The sequence below is a fragment of the Physeter macrocephalus genome, chromosome 7 (assembly GCF_002837175.3).
Source record: "Physeter macrocephalus isolate SW-GA chromosome 7, ASM283717v5, whole genome shotgun sequence".
Taxonomy (NCBI): domain Eukaryota; kingdom Metazoa; phylum Chordata; class Mammalia; order Artiodactyla; family Physeteridae; genus Physeter; species Physeter macrocephalus.
This window is the reverse complement of record NC_041220.1, coordinates 2563919-2585342: the sequence shown is the minus strand read 5'-3', so window position 1 is coordinate 2585342 and position 21424 is coordinate 2563919. Positions and strand designations below refer to the sequence as shown.

At 39.3% G+C, this 21424-nt stretch overlaps 1 protein-coding gene across 1 annotated transcript in view; it reads right to left on the bottom strand.

The window, feature by feature from the left end:
- Positions 1 to 21424, bottom strand: part of TMEM144 (transmembrane protein 144) — a 33495-nt gene that overhangs the window by 1664 nt on the left and 10407 nt on the right. The window contains exons 5-10 of the mRNA XM_007101323.1: positions 17240 to 17321; positions 15289 to 15365; positions 12947 to 13065; positions 10016 to 10135; positions 8418 to 8515; positions 3932 to 3985 (exon numbers count right to left, since the gene is read on the bottom strand). Of these exons, the coding sequence (XP_007101385.1) occupies positions 3932 to 3985; positions 8418 to 8515; positions 10016 to 10135; positions 12947 to 13065; positions 15289 to 15365; positions 17240 to 17321 (550 nt within the window). The remainder of the gene's footprint in view (positions 1 to 3931; positions 3986 to 8417; positions 8516 to 10015; positions 10136 to 12946; positions 13066 to 15288; positions 15366 to 17239; positions 17322 to 21424) is intronic.

Below are 21424 nucleotides of genomic sequence, written 5' to 3'. Positions count from 1 at the left end.
TCTCTCTCTCTCTCTCTCTCTCTCTCTCTCTCTCTCTCTCTCTCTCTCTCACTCCTTCATGAAGGCGTTAAGGGTCCCTGACATTTTTCTTAGTCTTAAAGATTGCAGCCTTTGCCTGGATACCAGTACTGGTGCAGAGTGGGCGCTCAGTAAATATTTGTTCAAAGAATCGATACCCTCGGGCAATTTCCAAATGTGCTTTGTGAAGTAGCCAATTGATGCAATCACTGAAATAAGAAAAAACAATATATGGGGCCTCACTTATCAGCACTTTACCACCTAATTATGTGAACACTTCATAAGCTCTCTATTTTATTGTCTATGTAGACAGAAGAACAATGTTCTTAGGGGGTAAATTTTTTTCCCTTTTAAGGTTAAGAATCTGTCCAAACTGCCTAGTGTCCTAGATAAAAAGACTGATTATATTTGGGCAAAATAGTTTTCCTTTGTCCAAAATGAATGTTGACTCTTAGAAAGATCATGCTAACATTCCTTCCCAAAGCAAAAAAAGTGTTTAACTTGGATTTCTGAGACAGCTACTAAAATGACAAATCATCTCATTCTTTATCTGGGCGTTGCCACGGACCTGTAAATTGCTGTGCTAACAATCCCCTGTACTGGGATTACTGTGGACACACTGACTAAAATGTGTTGCTAAAAATATAATGTCTGTCTAGTTTAAAATAGCTAAATATAAGATTCTAAAACAAACTTCCCAAAGAAGAACAGATATCAGATATAAAAGAATGTCTCAAGGGCAAAGCAGACAAACCAGAGCACTGATGTTATTAAAATGAAATAAAATCGTTAAACTCTTTCACACAAAAAGTGCTTGGATCTCCGATTAAGTCCTTATTGCTCCAGGTTGTAGACTTTTAAATATGTGTCTTTGAGGACTGCTTCAAGACATAGCTGATAGGACCTATGAGTCATAAAGATAAACGTTTTGGTTTTGTTTTCCTCTACGGTTTTATCTTCTTTTTAAGAAAAATAATTTTAAAAATTCAGATAGGATTTTGGTATCACTGTCTAGTTGATAACTCTTTGTTAAACTCGTTGGCATGGGAAGTATTTAAAACTTCCCTTTAAAGTTGCTGTCGAGAGGCAACTCAGTATCTGCATTGAATAAGTATCGCCCGGACACACCTTAAGTTCTGTTTGTAGACAGATTTGTAAGGCTTTTTAAACTAGGGTTAAAAGGTCAGCAAAACTCGCTGTGCTTTCAGCTTTGCCCTCTCTCTATTTGTACTTACATACTTGGCCAAACTTCTGCACTCACTCTCAAATCTGCAGATCAGACACACTGGGATTTTATCTGAATTACACTGAATGTAATTGGAGGTGCTGCCTAAACCATAGTGAGCTGTTCCATCAGGGATATATGAGTCTCCTGTTTGTTCTGATAGTCTTTTATGTTTTGTAGTAAACTTCTGCAGTAAAGGAAAAGACTTTATAAATCCAGCACATTTCTTGTTAATTATTTTCTTTTATTTTTATAATTTTTGTAGATATTAATAGCATTTATTTTCCTCTTTTTAATTGGTCCTTGGTGGCATATTGGAAAGCTATTGCTTTAATATTTATCCTATATTTCAGTGCCTTAGTAAATGATCTTATTGGGTCTCAAGATTTTCAGCTGATACTCTTAAATTTTTAAAGAAGAGAATGTTATATGCAAATGACAATTTTCTCTCCTATATCTAGTCCTCTTATTTCTTAATTTTATCTTATCACACTGGCTAGGATCTCCAGAACATACTGAATAATAGCAATGATGGAAAATCTACGACTTCCAACTTACAGAGAACTCTTATTTTTTCAGTTCTATTGAGATAGAATTGGCAGAGAACTCTTATGTTTCACCTTAGTTACGTATATGCTATTGGTTTTTGATAGACATCTTGTATCAACTAAAGCTTCCTCCTATTTGTAAGAGGTTTCTACTATTGTAAGAGGTTGTTTTCTTAATTAAAAACTGGTTTTTAATTTTAGTAAATGCCTTTTGAATATATATTGTCAGAGTTTCTTTCTGTTTATCTAATAGTATAATAAATTACATTAATTAACTTGCATATTATGAACCATCCTTGCATTCCTAAATTAAACCCTACTTGGTCATGTTTTATCATTTTTAAAAGTTCCTCCTCTCTTTGGTCTGAGCTGTTTTTTTAAAAGGTGTCTTAAAAAAACATTTCTTTGAATGTGCTTAGTGTCTTTTTAGAGGACTCTGAAGAAGTAACACGAGGCCAATGGTTAGGGATTCTCTCTCTCAAGGGAGTTCTTGTATCTAGGGAAGAAGATTTTAAATTCAGTATCATTATTACTGTGGTAGTGACTAAAATAATTTTTAAATGCTTCATAATAAATCTATTCTTAGTTTGTGCTTATTTATATCTATAGTTGTAAATAAGCTATGGTTACTTACTCGTTCTTTTCTAAGGCTTCAGAGTGTTATGCTGGATAATACCCAATTCTTAAATAGAAATCATTATCCTTCAGGAGGCGGATGAAATATTTGCAAAGAGATTTACAGCGTGCCTTGGGCATAGAATTACTTTCTGTGGAAAGCAACCCTAACTAAAATAAGTAAGAAACATGTGCACAAAAGTAACTTATGGGTCTATAACTGTTTTAAATTGTCTTGTAAATTTAAAAACACAAAAATTAAGATCATTATCCAAATATCTTCTAAACAAATTTATTACTTCTTCAATCTGAAAATCTTACTTGTATTAACATCTTATGGCTTTCTAAGTCAAAACATTTCATTTGGAATGAATGAAATGATGTTTTAAATGTAAAGCTGAATAATCATTCTAAGAATTATCCAGTGACATGTTCACTTTATGGCTCCCAGAGATTAGCAACATCAGATCTTCTTAGAAATAGGAATTATTTGCTGCTTATTAAGACAAAAAGTATTATACTCATGATGCCTTGACAGTGTCTCTAGTTTATATATTTTTTTTAGTAAAAACTATTACAAAATACTATTCACATAGATTGCTCAACTGAAGACTCTTTCCACAAATAAAGGTAAAGGGGAAAAAATCCTAAAACAATTTTTAATGAGAATACACACACACATCCTAGAACTATTTGATAAATGCAATTTTAAGTCCACACCATTGGGGGCTTCCCTGTTGGTGCAGTGGTTAGGAATCCGCCTGCCAACACAGGGGACATGGGTTCAAGCCCTGGTCCGGGAAGATCCCACATGCCGCGGAGCAACTAAGCCCGTGCGCCACAACTACTGAGCCCCCGTGCCACAACTACTGAAGCCTGTGCACCTAGAGCCTGTGCTCCACAACAAGAGAAGCCACCAAAATGAGAAGCCCACGCACCACAACGAAGAGCAGCCCCCACTTGCCACAACTAGAGAAAGCCCGTGCACAGCAGCAAAGACCCAACACAGCCAAATAAATTTAAAAAAAAAAAAGAAAAATGTCAGCACCATTTACACTCGAGAGGGAAGAGGTAGTTGTCACCTGTTACCACACTGTTTTCCTGTAAATTTGGTGGTTGGATATGGAGGACCTTGGGAGGCATGAGAGCCAACAGAAAATATATTCCCAAATTCCATTTGCCTCAGAGATATTTTAATCTTTGGGATAAAAAATCTTTCATCTTGTTTATCTACCATATTTTACACTAGATAAAATTTCCCCTCTATCATATTTTATTGGATTATTTAACCAAAATCTCTTACAGGAAAATAAAGTCAACTAAAGCATTTTTCCCTGAAGTTGGGGTGGAGAAAAACATGTTCATGATAATTGTCCTATCGTTAATATTTTCTTTCCTAGTTAGAGATAATAGCACTTTGAACACCTGACCTGTCAAATTCATTCGTGTTGCATGCAATTTTCAGAAAATAACACATAGTATTAAATACCCTTCTCAACTGGACCTACACCTTTCGTGTACATACCTGTATTTCCTTAAACATGAAGACACCCCACATTGCAGCTACAAATCCTGGACCCTTAAATAAAAATAAGAACTTTGTTTAAATTGGTTATTTTTCTGTGACTGTACTCTACACAAATACAGTAAGGTGGAGAGCTGACCTGACACTTTCCTCAAATAAACTTCTATTGTAAAAACAATATAAGAATATTGTCAGGAAAAACTATTCATAATCTCGATCTGAGCTCAACATTGAGTTAAACTAAGTAGCGTTAGGTGAAAAAATGAAGACTTTTTTCCTTTTTTTTCTTTATGGTTTTCATTTTTATTATTTTGATGATGCTATAATATTTTATGCCATACAGTGTGTTTCTTTCATGTGATTTATAATAAAATATTTTAATAAGCAAATAGTTTATTTTTTCTAGTGAACTACTTCCTTAGGATTCTAGAAATGGGCTTAAGAGGAAAGAGTGTATGAATAAACTTATAACTTCCTTTGGCATTAGATAATATCATAACTAAAGAAATTTTAGTATATTCTTTTGGACCTGAAAAATAATGTGCCTATGGGAGCAGCATGTACTTTAAAGTTCTCTTTAGCTGATATTACCGCACAGTAATCAGCTGTGTCTCACATTATGCTCTAGTGAATGCTACAGATAGCATTATGGGAAGATGGAAAAACCGTGGAAGGAAAAGTAAACAACAGGTTAGTGAGCAGGAGACAAAGACAGGAATGAGATAATATAGCACAAAAGAGAAGAAATGAGATGGAAAAAGGATGATTCTGCAATCTGAAAACTTTAAGCTATTAAAGTTTATTAATTTTTTTTGCTGAGAAAGGAAAACATTGGAATTTAGATTAATTGCAGTTGGAGTGGTGGAGGGGAAAACAGGCTGGGGCTGTTTATTTGAAACTCTTCCAGAGTGTGTGCAGGGCTTGAAAAGGAAACAGAATTTAGATTTGTGTAGAAGGTGTACTGTATCGGCATTTTGACGATTCCTTTTCAAGCCCTGCACACCCTCTGGAAGGGTTTCAAATAAACAATCCCAGCCTGTTTTCCCCTCCACCACTCCCAACTGTCTACATGACTGGTTCAGCAAAGCTGGACTCCACTCCTGGCAGGTGAGCAAAGCAATAGGAACACATTACTCTCTGTTTATTGGGATCTGGAAAAGTCAAGATCAAAAGAGCCAGAGAAATAGGTCAAAGGAACTGTCTTCTACCAATGACATATGGTCCTAAGCCTCAAAATCCAAACCGAACAAGAAGCACCTGGGCCCTTTAGCAGTTTCATAGTGACTTGGGGCAGGATGGGAGGAAATGGTAGAATAGGGTGTAAATATTAATGCTATCATGCCAATCGCTCAAGAATTTTATCCTCTTTAATCCCTTCAGAGTACATGGGAGAAGACAATACCAAGAGGTACCACTGACCTCTGAAGCTTTCTGGCTGATGACTTTCTAAATATGAGCTTAGACATGGCCTCAGAGTTATTGCAAGGAGCACTGTGGTTACTGGAAGCAGTGCTTTGCTAGGTGTAACCCAAGCAGAAGTCTAAGTGTGCACAGACCCTGATTTGGCAAAGGACAGTCAACGAAGAAGGGCATCTTAAATAAGAGTCACGACTGTTTTGGCACTGGGATTGTGTATTTTTCTATTGTGAATGAGTACAAATTACACATTTATAAATCAGCCTTGGAAAAGAAGGTGAGCTTGAGCCGTCTGGAGAGGCTTCACCTTCCTGAGAAGCTGATCCGGCCGTTCAGTTCCTTGAGGAACACTGGGAGGAACCCAGCCCTTTGTCCTGCTACGTGGGCTTTCCTTCTTTCTTTCTCTTTTCCTTTTCTTTTTTTCTTTTTAATTGAATATTTGCCAATAAACAATGTAGATGCTGCTTTCAAGGAACTCTCGGTCTAGTCACCAATGGGTCCTAAGAATGGAAATACAAGTCCTAGGGAAGAAGGGTAGTAGGCTGCTGGGATTTGAAAAATGTACTCTTGATGAAACAAGACTGACCACATTCATAATTGTTAAAGCTCGGTGATGGGTGTCTTTGAAATTTTCCAGCAAAAAAAGTTAAAATTAAAACCAATCTAGCTCTACCATGAAAATAAAATAAAGAAGAAGGTAAGATCCTGAAGGGCAGGGCCAAATCTTTTCTGCATACAGATAAGGCTGTCTTTGAACTAATGACAGTGAAACCAAGCAAGAGCCCAGTAGCAATAAAGACCTAGGCCCTCACCTTCCAGAAATACCTGTCCCTCCTGGAAACAATCCTCAGGGGCCAGAGGAAGCCACACTTGGTGAGTGAGACGCCTGCTTTCATCACAGTGTTTGAGAATCATCCTTCTGATGGGCGAGTCTCCAAATGCCACAGTGACCACTTCCACCGGCCCTTTGCCTACACCCCACCTGCCTCAGCCATTTATTTCCACTGAATTAGGCTTTAATGTCTTGTCCTAAGTCTTTACCATAACTTAATACAAGAAACAGTAGGAGTAATACCATATCTCTATCTACTATAAAATTTTTGTGAAGAATATTATTTATTATTGTTCCACGTCCCCTGTATAGGGCCCCATAGGATAAATTCTATTAAGAATTTAGTGTTTCAAAAACAAAAGCAAAAAAAAAATTAGTGTTAGAAAATAACTGGTCTTTTCTGAGGAAATAATGTTACCAGTTAAAAAGAATTAGTTATCACATTGTCTCACCCCCTTTTGCAAGCAAAAGCAAAACAATGTTTAATCACATAACTATTTACTCTCTGTTATTTGCTTACTTTCTCACTTTTATCATAGTTTTCATTTTCTGTTTGTGTTTGTATTTCTGTTTGTCTTGTGTGACTTAATTCTATATGCGTATTTTATACAAAAAGTTGCTTCAAACTCGTTTTGAAGAATCCACGTTTGTTCAAGAATATAACTTCATTGAAAGACAAAATCACTATCATGTGACAACGTTTAAATTTGATGTGATTAATGACTGCATCTATTTTAATGTGTCACTCCTCCTTATGTAGTGGGATATGACTGTCAAATAACATTTGCATCCCTAGTCGAGGTGCATATCGTACTGTATACTTTGCTCTACAAATTTACTTTTAAGCATTTCACTGGTAAGTGATATACCCCATTGCCCATTACATTTTCCTGTTATATGGTCACTTCTAGCATTAAATACCTTTGAAATAATGAGAAACAAACCCTTTCTGTGAAAAAATTTGGGTCTTTTGCCATTCCAATGATGAGGACTTCAACTTAAAAATATTCCTTATAACTTGCTCAATTGTGATAATATTTTCCCTCAATAGAAATTAAGAATGTCAAAATGTGAGCCCCTTAAATTAAAAAAACCTAACCTATTGAAATAGTTCACTTTAGTGTACCACTAAATTCAAATAAAAAATAAAGCCAACAGTTTTATGAACACAGAACTGTCAAAATATGCTGTTTGAAACGCAGATTTAAATTAAAATTTAAGGATGTTTCAAACTCTTATGCAATTGTATTTTAGACCAGACAATGTGTTTAAAAATATCAGTTTTGTAGGCTTGCACAGGTGTGCTGCTAAAATGTTTTAGGCAAATTTTGTTTACGTTGATGATTTAGGAAACAGGGAGGCAGGTAAACAACTTAACAATCTAAGATACTAGAGTAGAAATAAGAGCTCAACGTTAAAGCAATGAATTCGTGTGTGTGTGTGTGTGTGTGTCGGTCCTAGTACCATAAGGAACCTGAAACATTCTACATTGGATTCTAGACTAAAGGCAAAATGTAGCCCTGCATACAAGAAATTCTCTCCTGAGAAGCCCTGAGATGTCCACATAGCCATGTTCTTTCAGACGACTCTGTCAGCTATTGCCTCAATTTTCTCATCTTCAAAATGGGGACAAGCCTGACAATACCTGTCCTGCCTCTGTCAAAAGAAACATTTTTGTTTTTCTGTTACCTATGCGCTACATGATTGGCACCTAAAAAAATCAGATGAAGGAAACTGCATTACGAATGCATGATAAATGGCACCATCCAGAGACAATACTTGGCTTCAGCACTTTCTGAAAGCCTTCCTTAAAATATTGACGAGCCCTGTGAACAGGGGCTGAAATACTTTCTGTCTCACAAGGCTGTCATGAGATTCAAGTGTGATAATACACACAACAGCATTTTTTACATCTATAAACTGTTACATAGAGATGAATATTGTTATCAATAGCAAATTACAATGTATCCCAAACGAAATTAGGTAAAGCGACCAAACAAAAACTGCAAGGGTATCAAAGATGAACAAACCTGCTAAAATGAGGTTAGCAATATTCCCTTAGAGATCAAGGACATGAGATTAGAGGGTATCAGTTTATCTACATGAATCTGTTATACTAATTATACTCCTGAAAAATCAAACTCCGTGACAGCCTTCAGTGATTCACTAAGAATGCTTGAGAAAAATTAGATTTACGTTTGAAAAACAAAAATTTGGAAAAGCAGTTCAGCTACTTACAGCAGTGATGATTGGAAAACTGACCACAGCGCTGAGGGAGTGATTCGCTATGAACCAACAGCAGGTAGCAATGGCCCAGAGTATTCCAGACAGGAATCCTGAAACACACACGCACCGCACGTTTACCAACCACCTCCCCTCCTGGAAAATCCACGCTCCAGGGAGAGCGGGAATGTTCGAGTGCTCAGATCAACACACTCCTATCAACACTGACGGCCAACATGGGTTGTTTAGCCATGTTTTGGGACCATTTTGGAAACCACATGATTGCTCTTTTCTTCACTGCTGTGGGTATAAAGATCACCTTTTACCTTATTGACATGAAATCAAGTACCCAAAATAGTAGTTGAGGTAAAGATTGGGTAGTGGAGGGGGACCCAGGGAAGATACTGGGTCTGAACATATTCTGCAAACACCATTTACTCTAAACCATGACCATAAAAATCTGTGAAATTCAGAATGATGCTTAGCTAAGGCGAAAAAGACTCCTAGAATTTGAATAAAAATATCAGCTAAAATTTTTGATACTTTAGCTAGGCATTCAGTAAATATTCTACCATTTTCTAAAATGGTATAGTGGTACAGTGGCACACTTGGCTTCAATGAATTAGGCACTCAGAGTGAATCTCTGACATATGCTTTATTTTGTTCTTTAAAAAATTTTACTTGTGGATCTATATTCCATATTGAATTATAGCAAACTCTTAAATAAGTGAGAAATTATAACTTTTCATTGTATATACACTTTTTTTTTTACCAATGCCTAACTGATTAAATCCAAAAGCATGTGCATTTAACATAACTTTTTTAAACTTTAAAATAATTTCCCCTAAATTTTTGGAGAAAATGTTTATTTTCCCAAGTGACTGGAGATTTGTGTTTGTTGACACTTTAAAAATACATACAGGACTTCCCTGGTGGTGCAGTGGTTAAGAATTCGCCTGCCAATGCAGGGGACACGGGTTTGATCCCTGGTCCAGGAAGATCCCACATGCTGCGGAGCAACTAAGCCTGTGCGCCACAACTACTGAGCCCACGAGCCACAACTACTGAAGCCCACGTGCCTAGAACCTGTGCTCTGCAACAAGAGAAGCCACCAAAATGAGAAGCCCATGCACCTCAATAAAGAGTAGCCCCTGATCACTGCAAATAGAGAGAGCCCGAGGGCAGCATCAAAGTCCCAACACAGCCATAAATAAACAGATAGATAGATAAATAAAAATATAGAGAGAGCCCCAGGACCCTGACTTTTAACATACATCCTTAGTTGGTGAAGAAGAAATACTAAAGTCTGACCCTCAACACACAAGATGTTTCAGCACAGGAAACAATCTTAGATTCATTGTTCAAATTCTAGGTGCTGTAGTAATGACTTGGCATTTCAAACCCAGTTTCATGGTTTTTAAATCCTTCATATTTGGTGGTGAACTGGGCCAGAGTCACTGAGGGAATGAACACATACACACACAGACACACAAAAACGGACACACAGACACACACAGAATGGCTTGGTTTCCAGAAGACGATTATTCAAGCTAAATGAATAGGGCATGATACTTTCACGGAGGAAGAAGAGTTTCTGTCATTAATATTCTTACCTGGCAAGACTGCTTTGGGATATAGTTTAGGATTATTTTTCATGGCTATACAGTAGGCCAGAAAGTAGACTGTACTTGCAAGGAAGATGCCGCTGAAGTGTGCAAAAACGTAGTCTAAATCTGGAAATACAGGTTAGAAAACTCTCAAGGCATATCAGTTTAGTCATTTCAAATATATCTAGAGTTCTAAGAATAAAACAGACTCACTCAAATCAACCTTAAGTGTACAGGAAGCATTAATTCTATTTTATCATCTACATGTTATTTATACAGAATTTTAATTGACATATTTAAAATAGTAAGAAGTTAGTTACTATAATCAAATCTAAAAGACTGGCTTTTATGATTATCTTGGAAATCTAAATAAGAAACGACAAACATTATGTGAATATAAAGTTAATATCTCCTTTTTTAAGAACAGGTATCTGACCTAATTTTACTGATGGCTATAGCCATTGTAGCAAATCTCCAAGTAGACTGTAGTTGGGGGATGGTGTGTAAAAAAATTTTAGAAGTGCTAATTTTATATGGTGTATTGATCAATCTGGAGACAAGCTTCCAGGCTGCAGATGGCAGTTACCCAGGCAGCTATACAGAAGGATATTCAGGAAGTTATTCCAAAGAGGATTTTATTTGTTTTCTATAAACCTAATTACACGGGGGACTGTGTAATGCAGGTTCTTGGCTGGGAAGGTCACACTGGGCTCAATGTTTCTCTCAACTAAATTTGGAGAAAGATGAGTGGCCCCGTGTAGCCAGAAAATCTTGAAAGTCAGAGGGTTTGTCTCTTCTAAAGTCTTAAATCCTACTTCTGAGTCATATCACAACAACACATCCACCCAAAGACCACCAGAAAAGGCAGCATAATCTAGTGATTAAAACACTGACAACCTGGTGGGACTCATCAATCTACCACTTGCTAACTTGGAGACTTGGGTAAGTTACCTACTCTATCTCTGTCTTAATTTTCTCAATTGTAAAACCGGAATAATAATGGTATCCAACCAGTAAGGTTGCTAGGAGGGTCACTTGAGTTATTACTGTAACTAGAACAGTGCCCAGCACAGAGCATATACTATTTATGTGATTGTTAAATAAGTCACATTAAAAAAATATGCCCCCTTGCATTATTTGTGAATAAATTGGAATAAAGTGTATCTCTATCAGACGACATTTGAGTTGTCATAAGAAAGATCCCTAAGAACTGATTGTACTGTTTTTGGAAAGAGATTGTTGAGGACATTGTTTATTATGTCCCAGTACCAAGAACAGCTGTAACTCCTGAACAATTAGTTGTTTTTGTCTTGTGTCTGCTGAATTCTGGGACTGATCTGATTTCCTTTGTGGCTGTAAGAAATCTTGGAGCCAAATTATGACTCATTACTAGCAAGTGTGCAAGTGTAGCACAGTTTTTCGACTCATTCGTGGCTCTGTTTTGTTTTGTCACTCTTTTTTCCTTCTCTCTTAATTTATCCTATGTTATTCTATTTTTATCAGTTTTTATCCTTTAAAATGAAAAGAATAAAAATACAAAAGGTATTTGTATAAAATCTTTAAAAGAAGACAGAAATTAATCAAAGCTTGGGTACTGTTCGTGGGGCTGAATGTAAAAAGGAAGAAACAGACCATGGTAGTCGCTCAAAGTCTATCTGCTCGTTTAGAGTTCAAATCCCAGAGTCTCCATCAATCTTTCCCTCATGACTTGCCCTCCAGAAGTCTCCCTTATCTGATCACAGATGACATTCATTTTCTGCGCCATGGATGCAGAACTGTCTTAACCACGATACCATTCTTTTATCGTTTCGTGGGCGTAAGCCACGTTTCAGTATAATCGCAGGATCCTGAATTAGACACTCTCACCTCCTTCGGAGCCTGCAGGGAAGGCTGTCACACACTGTGTGGAAGTGACGTCTTGAGAGATTAATTCTAGCTCTAGAAGCTGGGATAATTTGGCAGCATTACATTGGGCCTGTCAATGCGTTACTCTGTGCTCGAAAAATAATATACTAAGCAGGCTGTATTTTGACCTTTACTTGACTTTTAAAGTACTATGTGCTACACTTCTTTTTTTTTTTTTAAGGAGGAGAAGAATACATATTTTCCTAGAGATCATCAAACTGGAAAATAATCTCCAAATCTTGCAGTAAAGCCAGAAACCATGTGTTAAGATCCAAGTAGCTGAAATGAATCCTGACTAAAATTGATTCTATTTGTATGGTAAAGATCACAAGAAAATATTCAAACAGCCCTCTATTTATTTTTGTTTAGTTTCCCGTGCCCTTGTAACTCACCACTTGCAATGACGAAGTAAGATCAAATCTGATGAAATGACATTTTATTTTAAGGCGCGACGAGAAAATCTAAACATAAAATTCTCTCTGTGTCTGTCTGGGCTTCCTTCCTCCCTGATGTGAGGTGTGCCTCTGCATTACACTTTAACTGGAGCTTCTCAAAATGGGAGTGCTTGCGTGACCGTAAAGATCAATTTCTTTTTTGCTTCTGATGCTACCAATGTATAATAACTTCTGAAAAGAAGAGTGTTCTTTCCCAGCTCTGTAGCAGGTCATGGTGACCTGCTGCTCCTTTGTACCTGCTTACCTGGACTATGTATCCTTGGTGAACTTTATGTAAAATATCAGTATGTCATTTTGATGTACGATCCTTTTTCTCGAAAAAGTATATGACAGTGCGTTTGCCTTTTAACAGGCGGAACAGTTCTCAGAGCTTTCTGAGAGTCTGTCTCCTGGGTGATAATCCTCAGTTTGGCTCAGATAAAATTCCCTTTTTTCACTTCTTAACTTGACTGTTAATTGAATTTTTATCGACAAATCTATGTACCAGTATCTACCACAGTCCCATTCTTTTTATACTCTTAACTAGAAACGTGGGTATTGAGTGTATTTATAAAGTAAAATAACTTTTTTCTCTCACCGTTCTGACTTGCCCCTGCATATATACTATCATTTCTCTTGCTGTGGTCCTTGATGTAAATGATTGGCACAAATGTAGATCCATAGAATATTCCAGATATTACCGCGAGACTGCAGCCCCTTAAAAACAAATAAATCACTATTCATCTGGGCCCAAAGCAATGTTTCTGCCAAACGCACCCATGGAATCATATCAAAAGCATGCTTCAAAATGGAAATCACGAGGCATTATGTAGCAATCACCCATCTATCTCAAGTGGGGTGACAAGCAAAAGCCCCAGGAGTGCCCTGCGGGGTCAAGGTACCTGATGCCACCTTGCTGTGATGCAGCTTCAGTCCTCCACCGTCTCATGGTGGAAGGACATGATTTACAGACGCTGCAATGGATTATCATGATAAATTGTCATTCCGTAGGTGAGAATACTGCCATCATATTCTACAGGCGACATAAATAAACCTGGCTCTCTCATTAAATTATGCAGTATTCGTGGACTGACACCGTGCTCGATGCTTCTTTTTTAAACCCTCTGTGGCAATAGCACAGATAATAATAATGACTAGAATAGACTAAGGACCAAACACACGTTTGTTCAAAACAACTACTGAGATCCACAGACTCGCCTATGTCTTAGGCATGGTCAAGGGGAAGTGCTGATTTAATAACAGAATTTAAGAAACCTTTTTTTTTTTTTTTTTTCTTTTGCCGTGCCGACGACCTGTGGGGTCTTAGTTCCCTGACCAGGGATTGAACCCGGGCCCCCTGCAGTGAAAGCGCCAAGTCCTAACCCTGGACCGCCAGGGAAATCCCTAACAAAATAATTTGAATATTTCAGGTAAAACATTACTTTCTGTAAGAAGAAAATGTTTTGCCTTAAGCACTCGGGTCACGTTGATCCCTCAGACTTGGGCCATATCTGCGTGAAACAAGCGTTTCCAATGGTTTCGGCAGGGAGGTGATTAATATTTTGGAACAATCCCTTTGGCCTAATACAAAGGACAATGGCATGAAACAGGAAAGAGCTTTAGGCAAAAACCATACCTTTCCAAGCTTGAAAACAAATGCTTAGGGACTTCCCTGACGGTCCAGTGGTTAAGACTCCACGCTTCCACTGTAGGGGGCATGGGTTCGATCCCTGGTTGGGAAACTAAGATCCCACATGCCGCGGGGTGCGGCCTCCAAAAAAAAAGAAGTCTATTTTAGTGGTGTTTTCGGGAATAGGAGACGGTAGGCACTCACGTGGCCGGTGAGCTCTGTTCATGATGGAAACCCCTGCATCCTGGGGAGGCCTAGACCACCTGGTCCTGGAGGAGGGTCCCAAACGCAGACCAGACTGAGAGACTAGGCTGGCCAATGGGACAACTGAAAACATTCTTCTTAACAAATACTCCCTTAACAAAGGCAATGCTTTGTGAAACATGTTTTGTTTGATATATCTGTTTTATTCCAAAGCAAAAATAGCAACATATTTATTTCTTCCAAAGCGTGTGGGCTAGTTCATTCTTTCATTCATTCCATTTATTCAAATATTTATTGAGCATCTATTACGCGCCCAGTACTGCCTCTTTCCCACTGTGAGGTCATTGTATATACTAACAGAGGACATGCCTTCTATTCTTGAGGTGTCACCACAGAAAGTCTAAAACAACCCTCAACTGAAAAATGCAAGCTACATACTATTACATATCCATATTTCTTATATAAAATATACAAAATTTTCATACATAAAACATAAACATTCTCTTATTTCTTTGCCAGCCCCCCAAAACCCTAAAATATAGGGCTGTCATTGAGCCTAACTCTCCTGGTCTTGATACAAAGAATTGGGGGTAGGCGCTAGGACCTACACGGACACAAAATATTCTACTATATTTGACAATAAATATCTTGGGATTATAAAACTGTCTGACACATGAGTGGAGGGATTTCCAGTGGAGAGCATCCTGGGTAATGTAATGGAGACGTGGACCTAATTCGATTGTGATTGCTGGGAACATACTGGCCATTATACTCTGTGGCCTATAGTTTTACTTTACTTTGCTTTTTCTTTCTTTTTTTTTTTTTTTTTAACTTTACTTTTACTTTAGGCACGAAAGTCCTGCAAAATGAGATTGCTTTTGTCAGCTCCTTATTGGCTAGAGACACTGCAGTGGCTTAGGAATTCCTTGGAGCTCTCAGACCAAGGCCCTCTGTACCTTAAAATTCAGCAAGCGACCAGAAAGTCTCTCTACCATGGAGCTAGGAAGTCAAAGCTTGTGTTACCATTTTCGTCTTGAACTCAGATGAACATTACTTCACTCTTGCTTTAACCAAATATAAAACAGAATAAGAGAACCTCTTCTTACACTAAGCGGTTTTGCACTGTAGAAAGTTTATCCACCCAGGAATAGTCAGGACCGCGATCTTGAGTTTTGTTAATCACCTATTGAAAACATCGGCAAAAATCAAAAGGAAAACAGCATTCAATTGATAACCACACTGGTGACAAGAAGATTTTCAGTGTTTTTCTCTTCTCTCTCAGACACACTTTAAAATATGACCATGTCACCCTGCATACTGATCTGTGGGCATCTTTAGACTCAGATGTTTCTGATTCTGTTTCTCTTTCACTCAGAATGGTCTGGCAGTGGGCAACGTCTCTGTTTAAATGTTTTTCACAGTTTATTAAATGACTATTTTGATACACCTGTCAAAGCTAACAAAAGTTATTGATGCTTGCATTTTATTTGCAAATTTTAATAACTTGTAAAGAAGTTAGAACTTAGACTCTTCTACTATGGAATACCTAAGATCAATAGGCGTATTTTAAACCAGATTTTTAAACTAAATTAGCTAACGAAACATTTCCAGCCTTGTTTTAAGATTAGCTAATATTCTAAGTCAGGAAAAGTTACGAGCAAATTCATAATATTTCTACTATTGAGTGTAATCATCTTTGTCTCTTAGCTGAAGTTCCCTTGACGCCGTACTCCCAATGCTTTCATAAGATGTGAGAAACTACTGTACATTTGAATTCTTCGTTATGTGCTAAATCAAGCTTTCCTTTGGCAATCGTGCTTTCTCACCCCACGAGCAGCTCGTGACGTACGGCGGCATCGAAACCAATACTTTTTATGTATCTTTAAACTTAAGTTTGCTTCCATACTTCCATCTTGATGGAAAACTCTAAGGCCATTAGCCTACTCTGCAGCTTTTACCAAGTTGCATTTATTTTCCTTTCTTCCCCCCTTTGTTTGCAGGGAAGTTGATTAGGAGGTATCTGGGTCCCTAAAGGGGGGCAAGGAATACCAGACACCTTCTCCCCATCTCACTCCTTCATTCTCTCTGAAACATCTCCCTGATCAGAGAGGCCTACGGATCAATACATCTCTTTCCTCTAACACCTAAGCTACTTATTATTTGACTTTAGTGTCAGTTTAACTAAGGTTTCTGTCACCTTAGCTGATACGAGTTTTGATAGGGGAAGAAGGAAGGGGAAGAAACGATTCATTCTGAAGTAAGGAGTAGAGGCGGCGACTTCCAGGGAGGCAGCGCCTCAGTGTGTGGGTGGGAGGTGCGATTTCAAGGGCGGCAGCCAGCACTGGGCCCTCGGCAGGCGCACGGGACACTCAGCATCCGTGGCGCCGGGGTCTGTGCTCATGGCCGTGGCGCTCTGCCCTGGAACCACTTCTGTGTACGGAGCCACCGGCGCTAGCGCGGCGGGCTGTCTGGCAAAGGTTGCCCCTGTTTAACCTAGACTTGCTATTCCAGACTAATTTATGTCCTTCAGGGTCGAAACAGTGACTCCTTACGTACGTTCTGTCTTCACCTTTGAGTGGAATGGGATACGGCAGAAAAGAGAAATAGAAGAAAGTCAAGTCTGATTCCCACTTTTGTGTGACTTGATTTACCCTTTCCCTGGCTTTGCCTTATCTGTGGCCCCTGCCCTCCCCCAATCCTACTTTAAAACCTCCTTCCTCCCCCTTTCTAAAGTCACTTTCATGTTCCTCTTCAGTATTCAGCGTTCCGTACTGCAGAAATCCTTAAGTTATTCCAAAATATGGGCTTGTGTGCACATCTCCTAGTAGGGATCTACCGTTAATAAAAATAAGTAGACCTCTGTGTTTGTTGAGCATCTTTACTGTGGAAATACTGACTGCTACACAGACCTAGCCATAAAAAATATGCTAAAATATTTCAGATAGCCCTGATTTAAAAAAATACCCCATTACCCTCTTATCTGCGTTCAAATCCATGCATATTCCTTTTATCTTAATTATATGTTCCAGATCAAGGCAGTTCGCATTATCTACTCACATGCTCTGTTATTAATGGCGTGGTGTCCACAGAATACGTGTTACTTGGTATTTTGCTTTTGATGAACAAAAATATGAAAGCGCTGCAAAGAAAATAAATTTTAGTGACATTTATCATAACCCCGGTTCCCATTAAGTTGCCTGAATTTTAAGGGAAAACACAGCTTAAATTAAGTCTTAATGATATGATGATTACTTCCAAACTGCCTCTTCAGGGGTCCTGCCGTTTCTCCAGCACTGCCCTTCTCTTTGACATCGCTCCTTGTCCTTGATTACAACAGCTTAAAAGCTAGACTCATAAACTTCCCTCCCAAATCAGATCTTTCTCCTGATTTTCTTGTTTCAGTCAATGGCTCCATCTTTCTTTTTATTCATGCTTAACCCTGGAATCACATGGTAAAAAACACAAATGGAAACACCTTGAAATAACGTATCTCACCTGTTCTATTGACAAACCCCCCCCCCAAAGCTTAACATCCTCAACTGGACAAACTCGAGGAGATAAGTACCACTGGTGTGAGTGCAGAACTGTGTGACCCCTACAGAGGAGACCCTGAGGCCGTGTACCCAAGGCATAGGTGTGTCCACTCCTGATCCTACCAGCCCTGTTCCAGGACCTCTAACACAAGTACAGCCACACTCAGGTGAGCCGACCTTCATGATCATCCAGTGGAATATGACACAGCCATAAAAAAGGAATGGGGATGCCCTCTGTGTTCTGATATGGAAAGACCTCCAGAGTATATTTTAAGAGATAAAAACACACGCTTAAGCCTAATGCCTTTTTGCCCTTTAACCTCTCTCTCTCCTAAGGCACTGACTATTCATGTCCAGTATCTTTGTAACAAATGCCTCACTGACCTTGACTTTTGAACCACGCAAAAATGCTAAAATGTGTTAAAATATTAAATTAACTTAAGGAAACTAACAACTTTGGTATACTTTTGATATTCCTTTTAAAAAACATTTGCATGGTTCAAAAGTTAAAGCAATATAAGTAGTTTTCAAAGCACACATGAGACTGAAATAGTATAGGTAGCTGAGTGCAGACTAGTGAACCCAGATAGGCTATCTTTTGTACAAAAATTAAAAATGTCGAGTTAGCTTCCTTAGTTCAGTCTCTTGGCTGCTTTATAAACTTGAATGGTTCCATATTCCCTTCCATAGGAAATTCAAGTTTCGCTTTGATTTTTACTGCTCTCTGCTTCATGCCCCATTCAACCTTTCTCAACATAATTCCCCCATGGACTTCTTTCCCTGACCAGCCCCTGCTCCAAGCTTGTACGTCCTGCTTGTGAGCCTTCCTTAGCTGGACACACCGTGTCCTCACCTCTTCCCCAAACCAGAGAAGACGTGAAGTGCTGACTGTGAGAAGGGAGCCCCACCCCCGGCCGCTCCTCCCCTATCTTCCTCTGCTCTGCATTCCCGAAACACTGAGAGTTGTCATCACGCGGTCCAGACCATCTGCCACAGGTCCATGTAATCTTTTCTCTCTAAAGACTTTCCAATTCAATAGAAGATAGGAAGCACATTTTCCATCTGCTTCAAGGTCCTCGAAGTACCTGACAGTAAAATTGAATGCATAAAACCTGATTATATGTGTCTATCTTAGTTGTTAAATAGGCATGTGTGTGCGCTCATATATATGTTAATTCGCAAAGCTAACATCAGACACTGCAAACTGCATTTTCTTCTCAAAGTTACCATGAAAACCCTCTACTTTGTATAGACCCGTCTGTTTTTCAATAGCAATAGAGGATGATATGTTAGAAACATACTTGAAGGACGCAGAGAAAAGCCCTAGAGTGCTTCTTTAAACACCTGTGTTACCCTCCAACAAATCACTTAACCTCTCTGACCCTCAACGTTTTTCATCTAAAAAATGGGGAGGGACGTCCCTGGTGGCGCAGTGGTTGAGAATCGCCCGCCAATGCAGGGGACACGGGTTCAAGCCCTGGTCTGGGAAGATCCCACATGCCACAGAGCAACGAAGTCCGTGCGCCACAACTACTGAGCCTGCACTCTAGAACCCGTGAGCCACAACTACTGAAGCCCACGTGCCACAACTACTGAACCCACGAGCCACAACTACTGAAGCCTGCACGCCTAGAGCCCGGGCTCCGCAACAAGAGAAGCCACCTCACTGAGAAGCCCGCGCACCAGAACGAAGAGTTGCCCCCACTCGCCGCGACTAGAGAAAGCCCGCGTGCAGCAACGAAGACCCAACGCAGCCAAATAAAATTTTTTAATAAATAAATAAAAATAAATAAATTAAAAAAATGTAGATATACCCACTTTACAGAACTGTGATGAGAATTAAATAGTAATGGCTACAAAATTCTCGGGGTACTTTTTGGCACATGATAAAATCTCAAAATACGTTAGTCAGTTGAGAAGTTTAACTACCAATTAGATGGGGGACGGGGTGCTGAGCCTGAGGAAGAAATGAAGACTAAGGAATCAGTGGTCTGAGCCTGTGTACTAGACATCAAATGGGTAAGGCAGAAAGAAGAATCCAGCTCAGTTAGGTCAAGAGGGAATCTGGTGGCACTAAGTTAGGACAAGGTAATGAGATGTATCGTATGGATATGAACATAAAGCCAAATAGATCACAAGGCCTTCTGGGCTACAGACTTGAAGAACTTGGTACAGTGTGTCAAACACAAAGTTCCATGATCGAGTCTGTGAATGCTTTCAAAAGCATGGGAAACTTTAAAAATAAATCAATATGTTATACGCAAGGGTACTTCTCTATACTTTCAACCTTTCCAATTTCCCTAGATTTGCAACCCTATACCCATTACTATTAGTAAAACTGACGTGCGTGTTTACACTGACAACTGATTTCAACAAGCACCTATTGTATGTCAAGCACTGTGCAGCGAAGTCCGAGAGTGATGGTGCACGAAGAAAATAACAGACTTTGTCCTTCAGGATCTCATAGTCTAAGGATAAAGAGGGTTGTCTGAATAATACAACACAGACCCTGAGAATGTGGGTAATGGAAGAAGTGCAAAATACAGTGGGAGTTTAGGGGCGACTCATTCTATTGATAATTAGGAAGAAGAAAATCAAGAAAACATCATATAGCATGGGAAATCTTAACTGATATTTTAGGGAGGCAGAGGAAAGGGCTTTTGGGGCTGAAGGAAGTGTCGGGTATGATAAGTAATCCTGGGTCAGTGAACTGACAACCCAGGGCGAAACTGTGCTAGGAAGAAGTGTTGGGTCTCTAACTGTGGAGGACATGCTGGATTAAGGAGACAGATTTATTCTGAATCCGGTGGGAAGCCTTCAGGGGTTCCTAAATAGAAGAGTGATGTCCTGATTTGAGAGCGGATACGAGCAAGTCATACTGGCAACAGGGAAGAATGGAACTAGGGAAATGAGATGTGAAATTTTTACAGCTGTATACAGGTGGGTAGGTAGTATGTGACCGAGGGAAAGGAGAGGAGGAAGCTGTGAAAGATTCAGAAAGAATTTTACAGGATTTGATATGGTGTCGGGTACAAAGGAAAAAAATTCAAGATGCCCGAGCTTCTGAATTAGATTGACTGTGGCTACTACCTTCTACAGAGAGAAGGAACGCGGGAAGAGGACCAGTTTTCAGGGAAGGCTAAAGTAAGAAAAGTAATTCTGATTGGGAAACGTTGAAGGCAAATAGAAGGGAACCACCAGCCCAAGGTTTGTGCAGGGCTGACCTTGTGCCTGACCTGGCAGGGTCCCCTTCCACAGGTAGCCCCACCTGAGATGGAGTGGGCGGCACTCGGGTGGCATGCACGTCGAGATGTTTAGCCTGGTCCGCAGTTCTGTGTAAGAACTGTGGCTCTGAAGAAAGCTAACCGCTAGAGTCAAAGATCTGGGTTTCCTCACAACACAACTCTACAGAGGAAGCAAGTTAAGGAAGTAGAGAAAAGAATATGGAGAGTAGATTCAAGGATAATTCAAAGCCTTTTTTTTTTTTTAATTTTAATTTATTTATTTTTGGCTGTGTTGGGCCTGCGGGCTTTCTCTAGTTGCGGCGAGCGGGGGCTTCTCTTCGTTGTGGTGCGCGGGCTTCTCACTGCGGTGGCTTCTCTTGTTGAGGAGCATGGGCTCTAGGTATGCGGGCTTCAGTAGTTGTGGCACGCAGGCTCAGTAGTTGTGGCTCGTGGGCTCAGTAGTTGTGGCACGTGGGCTCAGTAGT